Here is a 7,358-nt window from a genome sequence, read left to right as displayed (position 1 = left end):
AGGCAGGCGGATCTCTGTGAGTTTGAGGCCAGCCTGGTCTACAGAGCTAGTTCCAGGACAGGCTCCAAAACCACAGAGAAACCCTGTCTCGAAAAACCAAAATAAAATAAAATAAAATGTCTATCTGGAAACGTTAAAAGGTTGCAGCTGTAGCGCAGTAGAGATGCAGCATGTGCAAAGCCCTGGGTATCATCAAATGTCATCAGAATACTCTGCTGGATTTGAGAAATACTGTGCTCTAACCAATTTAGTCCAGAGCCAGACTTGGTTTAGTAGTAGAAAATCTGTCAACGTAATTCATAATAGTAACAAAATAAAATAAGAAATTATGTGATCATATCAACAGGTGCTGAAATGTATTTGATTACACTGCAACTGCCATTCCTTAAAAAATATTTTTTAATTAAAGCAATAATAGACTGGTAATGAGATGCCAATGAGTTGATTTTTTTTCCCCCGAGATAGGGTTTCTCTGTATAACAGTCCTAACTGTCCTGGAACTAGCTCTTGTAGACCAGACTGGCCTTGAACTCACAGGGATCCGCCTGTCTGCCTTCCGAGTCCAGCTGATTTTTTTTTTTTAATACTGAAAGTTGGGCTGAGGGCCTTGTATATACTACACAAACACTGTGCTACTGAGCTGTAGGACCAACAGAACAGTAATAAACAGGTAAGCTAAGCGTTAGGCCCATTTTCACTTGGAATGAAAGCTGAACAGGGCTGTCCACTAACTTTGGTTTTAATGCATTGGATAAGACCAAAAAGAGGCCAGAGAGATGGCACAGCCATTAAGATCCCTGGCTGTTCTAGAGAACTGGGGTACAATTTCTAGCACCACATGGAGGCTCATAACCATCTGTAATCCCAGTTACAGGCGATCTGATGCCCGCTTCCGGCCACCTTGGGCACCAGGCACAAATGTGGCACACGAATGTACATGTAGAACATTCATATGTATAAAATAAGAATAAATCTTAGAGAGAGTGAGACTGAATTTGAGACTGATTCTCTCCCAAATAAAGAAAAGCCCATACCTGTCATCCCAGTGCCTGGGAGGCTAATGCAGGAAGATGAAGGCTAGCAAGCTGGAGGCTAGCCTGCACTACCTGCATCCTTATTTCAAAGGGGAGTAGGAGGCTTTTGCTTCTTTAGGGAGAGTCTACAGCTCAGGCTGATTTCAAGTTTCCATTTAAGTACATTTGAGTACTACCATGTTTTTTGTTTAGTTTTGTTTTTGTTTTTTTCAAGACAGGGTTTCTCTGTGTCTATCCTGGAACTCTCCCTGTAGACCAGGCTGGCCTGGAACTCAGAGATCTGCCTGCTTCTGCCTCCTGAGGGCTGGGATTAAAGTTGTGCTCATGAGTGCTACTAATTTATATGGTGGAGATCATAGGAGGCCTCATGCATGCGAGACAAGCACTCTCCCGATGAGCTGCTTTCCAGGGCTTCTGCTTTGGGGATTGGAGTGGCAGGCATTGGAGTTGAACTTCAGGATTTCACACATGCTAAGTATGTTCTCTACCATCGAGCTGCACTTCCAACCAAAACTATCACAGGTTTATAGGCAGGCATATCTAATAGCACTTTAAAACAAAGAGTGAGCATTGAGCACATAGCTCTATAGCATAGCAAATTAGCATGTAAAAGGTCTTGGGTTTGCCAGGCAGTAAGTGGTGGCACACACCTTTAATCCCAGCACTCAGGAGGCAGAGGCAGGCGGATCTCTGTGAGTTCGATGCCAGCCTGGTTGACAGAGAAACCCTGTCTTGAAAACAAAACAAAACACAGAAAAGGCCAGGGGATAGGGAACTCTATTTACTCTTGTCAAATATCAGAAAGCACACTCTAAAAATTAAAGTTAGGCCAGATCTGGAGAGAAGGTTCAGTGGCTAGGAGTGTATACTGGTTTTACAAAGGACCTGTTCTGGGGTACTGGCCCCCGTGTCAGGTGGCTCACAACTACAAGGAATGCAAAGTCTCTGGCCTCGGGAATTGCCCCCGTGTGCACAGACCACACTCAGACACACCTGCAAATATATGCTTTAAATTTTTTTTTTTTTGGTTTTTCGAGACAGGGTTTCTCTGTGGCTTTGGAGCCTGTCCTGGAACTCGCTCTGTAGACCAGGCTGGTCTCGAACTCACAGAGATCCGCCTGCCTCTGCCTCCCAAGTGCTGGGATTAAAGGCGTGCGCCACCATCGCCCGGCTGCTTTAAATTTTTTAAAATAAAAATTAGTGTTAGGAACTGGCACACACTTCCCAGAATTCAGGAAGTGTAGGTGAGAGGGTCGGGAGTTCAAGGCCAGCCTGTTTTGACATTAAATCGGGCTTAGTATTTGCCAAGAAAAACAACTTGTATGTGTGCCTGCACACCATGGATGCTAAAATCCAGGCCCTAAGAGAAAATTATTAGCTATCAATATTCCTTCCCATATAGCACAACAAATGTATATATCCACTCATCTCTTTTTGTTGTTGTTGTATGTTTCTGCATATTTTGACACAAAACTGGAATCCTAGTTCAATATGATAATGCATACCAGCACTTGGAAGACTAACGCAGGAAAACTGCCCTACGTTTCAAAGAGACAAAAACTAGAATCCTACAGATCCTAGTTTCTGTCTCGGGTCGTTTATGAATGTTCTTGTCTCCTAAACTGACGTCCCAGCTCACGCACTGTGTCCTCTAAGGGACCCTCCCTCGAGCCCCTGACAATGGACCACCCTGAACTGTCATCACGTCTGTCTTGTGTGACACTTTCTCATGTGCTTCTCATGTGTCTACTAAACCAGAGCAGAGGGCTTGCCCTACTCCTCAGTGTATACTCATACACATGGTGCCTAAATTCACAGAGGCGCTTTATAAATCTCAACCCCGTTAACGACAGTGAGAGAAGGGAATTGACCTTGGCCTCTTTCAGCGGTCAAAATGGGAGTCCTTGCTCTGGGCTTGGGTAGCCCCAGTAGCACCTATAATCCACCCTCCCCAATCATTTCTCAGGACTGTTCCAAATCCGCAGGAAAGGACAAGCACATGGGGCTCTGTGTAGGATATATATTTATATATATATAATCACTCTCCGTTTATTGTACTTTATCCTTTTTACAGTAGGATCGGACACAGGCATTAAATAACTGCAGGGGGAGGGAGACCACTGGGAAGACGGAGGGGGAAAAGCCCGGGCTCTCAAGGGAAGATCAGATCCAGTGGGAGGAAGAGGGAAGGATCCATCTGAGTGTGGGATGTGGGGGCCACAGTGTTAGCGAAGAAAGGGGGGTTAGGATGGATAAGGACAAGCAGAGAAACCAGAGGAAATCGCCTCTCCTGAAGAAAACTCAGAGCAGGACTCTTATTTAACATTCTAGGGGGCATTATAGGGGTTGTTTGTTTGTTTGTTTGTTTGTTTTTTAAAGGCAAAAAAGTCTGAAAGAGACGGAGCCAAGAAATTCAGAGCTGAGCCGGAGGGGGCATCTGAAAGTTTCAGGCTGGCATGCAGAAAGGGAAGAAGTTAGTGACCAGTTAGTAACTTGCAAGAAGAAGCCAGAGGGAGCATGAGGGTGGGCAGATTTGGGCTCAGGGAGTCCCCGCTAGCTGACGTTTCCAAGGTGGCCACTGGGGATAGAGCCAGAAGTGCGGCCCCTCCCCCAGAGCTCCCTGGGAAGTAGAACTTGAAAGATATTCTGGGAAGGCCGGTGGGGGAAGGGAATCAACAGTTAAAAACAAAGTGGATATTCAGCGCAGGTCAAGCCCAGCTGTGTAGGAGCTGTTTGGATGACAGGAGGGACCAGGAAGAAGTTAAAGTCTAAGCCTACTAGAGAATTTTCTAGAAGAATTAAAGACTTCACTTCTAGTCCTCTTTTCCTAGAACGTGGACTCATAATTAGGGGAGAAGCAGGATGCATCAGGAAGGAAGGAAAAGACCACAGAACCAACCTGTACTCAGTTACAAATGGTTGCTTTTCAGAGCGGACAAGGATGGGGAGAGGAGAGGGCAGACCTGCTTGAGAAGCCAGAAGTCAAAGCCACCAAGATACTGGCTTCAGCGACAGAAGTGTGAAGAGATAAGAGGACAGGAAGAGCAAAGAACCGAACATGGGGTGGGGAGAGTATGTAGGTGGACGGGTTCACGGCCATTTTCTACAGCTCTCCCGATGGAGTAGCGATTGAAGCAAGAACAGTAAGGGTTTACTCCTAAACACTCAACCAGAAAGACTCCAGCTGTGCTGAGGGCTTGTGCAGGCTAGGCACGTCCTCTATCGCGGAGCAACAGCTCCGGCTCCTGACTAGGAAATTCCTAACTCCTCTGTGGCCATCTTGACAGCCCATCTATCTGTCTCTGGCTAAGCTAAGGTTGGAGGATGGTGGAAATTGTGTGGCCATCAGGCTAGGTGGAGAAGTTGAGGAAAGAAATGTGAGGTTCAGACAAGTCATAGCTCTGTTATAAAAAATACCTTTGGGGTGGGTGAGGGAGGGATCAGGCAAGGTCAAGGACATTCCAGAAGCATCCACAGGGAAGAGTGGGGGGGGGGGAGACTCAGGTTTTGTTGATTCGAAGTTTGAAGGCCACACGGCCAGCAAACTTGTCTCGCTCATCCTCTGTGGCGATATTGGCAGCGTTAATGCGGCATTCCACGTTCACCTCCACGTTGGGGGTCACATTCAGGAACTTCACCGCCACCAAGGGCTGTGTATAGTTCACCTAGGCCAGAAGAAGACAAAGACTTAAGTCTCTTTCCCAGGATCCCCATTTTGTCCCTCTGGAGGGGAGCCGCCATCCAGGACCTTCTGTGGAACTTACGTGGAACTTTTTGCCATAGTACGGAAAGTACATGAGGTCAATGTTGCCATTGGCAGGGAACATGACAAAGTGGCCAAGATTTTCAGCGTCTTCATCTCTCTGTGGGGGTGCAGGAAGGTTGAGCAGAGAGGATGTTAGAAACAACAGCACCTGGAAGAGCTCACGAGACTTCCCTTGCATCTCCTTTACCCCAAGTTATTCCTTCTAATTTGTTTTCCTTGAGCTATGCATCTGCTCTGTGTGTGTGTATGTGTGCGCGTGCGTTGTGTGTTCATGCACGCATGTTCTTATCTGCATGTCTACATAAAGGGGCGACCTGTGTCCCATCAGACTAGATAACCTAAGGGTACTTGCTGCAACACAGTGGGGGGCCTTTTACTCCACTATCAACCCCAAGTTCTTACCCCATCCTTGGGAATCGGTCTCTGGAGCAGAGCCAAGAAAGAACAGATAAACAGTAAAGACTCGGTAGGAAGAAGGATGAGGGTGAATGGGGGGGGGCGGGCAGCAAATTTCTAGAGAGGACAGAGTTGGGTAGAGGTTCCAAGAACAACCTAGTTGTAGCAAAAGGTGCTAACTGATCAGCAGCTACCAGACGTCTGAAGGGGATTGAGATGGAAGGGAGAGTGGAAGAAACCCAGACAACTGAGACCAAAGAGAAGGCAGATAAGGACGGAGCCAGAGGCCAGGTCTCTGGTGTAGGAGGGGGTGGGGCTGTCTTTAGGAAAGCAGGTTTCTGTATCCTAGAGAGAAGCAGCAAGGCTAAGAGCCCCTTAGAACTCCAGCTGCACAGGAGCCCACTCTTACCCCCTTGTCCCTATAGTGTTGGGGCCTCTGAAAGCAAAACAGACAGGGAGATATGGCTGAAGCACTCAGAAACCATAAAATACAAACAGGCAGGCGGGGAGCGAGGGAGGGCGCACACTCTCACCTTCCCAACACAGCTGACGTTCATACTCTGATTTGCCCCTGCATAAAAGTTGATGACCTAGAGAAAAGAAAGAGGGCGGAGTGAGAAGGGGCCACATCTTGGTGTCCAGCCTTCCAGCTCCTGAACTTAGGTTCCACTGACCCCTCCTCTCACTCGGTACAAACAACGAAATATCTCTTTAATGCCCATTAAACCCCAGTGAAAGGACACATTAGTTAACAGATGGTGGCCCCAGCTCCCTCCTCCATTCTCCCTAGGGACCAAGGTCGTGGGTACCCGGTTCATTTTGATGAAGACACAGGGCTGCCCAGTGCTGTAACCATAGTGGGTAGGGTCCCCGATGCCAGAGCAATCGCCCAGCTGTGTCCGGTTGAATTGGCAGGCCCGTTTTGGATAGTTGAGAACCCCATTATCTGGCTGCTCATAATACCGACCAGGGCGGCAAATGTCATTCTTCTGAGCCTGGACGGAGTCGTTGTAAGCTAGGAGATGGGAGGGAGAGAGGGAGTCAGAGGCCGGATGTTCCACTTTTAGGGTCCCCAATTCCTCCTCAAGGTCCTGGGCGAGCCCCACACTCACGCTCTAAGAACTTGTTGAGCTTCTGAACATGCTGATCCCAACTTTCAGTGTCACTGATGTTGACAATAACATCCAGGTTCTCGGTCTTGGGGCGAATCATCAAGCCTAGAGTTAACGTGAGGAAAGGTTGGGGGTCATAGGTGAGGAGAAACACATCGCGGAAAGAAAACAGATGTGACATACACCAGGATAAGAGATGGGGCACAGATCTGAGGTTGCCCTTCCCCGGAGGGCAATCTCCTGTGGCATTTGCCACTTCTCCAGATCATGTAACTCCCAGCAGCAGGACATGGGAAGGAAGGCCAAGTTCAAGAACTTCCCACCAAACTCCTGGAAAGAGCAAGCGCCTCATGAGGTGCTTGAAGACACACCAGTTTAAGAGCGGCTGCTAAGGGAACCTCTTCACCCACCTGGTGTGGCCAGTCGATCCTGGTACTTGGGAGTGTGGTCAGAGACAGTCTGCAGCATGGCCCACATGGTAAGGGTGAACATGGCCGTGAGGAAGCCATAGAAGACGAGGTAGAAGAGGAGGATGAAGGCTAGGATGGAGGAACTAGAGTCAGCAGGTTCCACACCTCCTCTACCTTACCTAGCCCACCACCACACTCATGATTCTTCCCTATCAAGCTGTGTACTGGGAGCGACAGGATATCTTGGGGCCTTCCCCTGGGAGCCAAAGGAAACAAGCTGGAACCAGGCAGAGCCTAGCTCCAGCCCTGACTCCCAGCCTCCTCCTGGGGCATAGTGAAGTCCGACTTTTTGCAGGCCACAAGAGACATAAGCTGTAGTTGTTGTGACAATTCCAAGAATAGGTCACTGTCGCTCTGCCTCTAGTTACATCCCCAATTTCTCAACCTGTGTATGGTCCTGAAAAGACATGACGGCCCACTGCATGGGAATTCAAGCTGAGAGCCGTGCTGGAAGCTGGTGAGGCCGCTGCTCGCGGCCAACTTCCTATGACCTCAGAGCCGAGGCTCCTAGAGCAAGAGCAAGATCTCTCTCTCTCTCTCTCTCTCTCTCTCTCTCTCTCTCTCTCTCTCTCTCTCTCTC

At 48.4% G+C, this 7,358-nt stretch overlaps 1 protein-coding gene across 1 annotated transcript in view; it reads right to left on the bottom strand.

Annotated features, from left to right (window-relative positions):
* Positions 1-3,040: 3,040 nt before the first annotated feature.
* The window catches only part of Atp1b2 (ATPase Na+/K+ transporting subunit beta 2), a 6,409-nt gene continuing 2,091 nt past the window's right edge, over positions 3,041-7,358 (bottom strand). The window contains exons 2-7 of the mRNA XM_005349776.2: positions 6,719-6,847; positions 6,309-6,413; positions 6,006-6,211; positions 5,730-5,786; positions 4,799-4,897; positions 3,041-4,699 (exon numbers count right to left, since the gene is read on the bottom strand). Coding sequence (XP_005349833.1) covers positions 4,535-4,699; positions 4,799-4,897; positions 5,730-5,786; positions 6,006-6,211; positions 6,309-6,413; positions 6,719-6,847 — 761 coding nt within the window. The 3' untranslated portion in view covers positions 3,041-4,534. The remainder of the gene's footprint in view (positions 4,700-4,798; positions 4,898-5,729; positions 5,787-6,005; positions 6,212-6,308; positions 6,414-6,718; positions 6,848-7,358) is intronic.

Source organism: Microtus ochrogaster, chromosome 7 (assembly GCF_000317375.1).
Source record: "Microtus ochrogaster isolate Prairie Vole_2 chromosome 7, MicOch1.0, whole genome shotgun sequence".
NCBI classification, from domain to species: Eukaryota; Metazoa; Chordata; class Mammalia; order Rodentia; family Cricetidae; genus Microtus; species Microtus ochrogaster.
The sequence above is the reverse complement of the archived record's forward strand: the minus strand, read 5'-3'. Positions and strand labels throughout refer to the sequence as shown.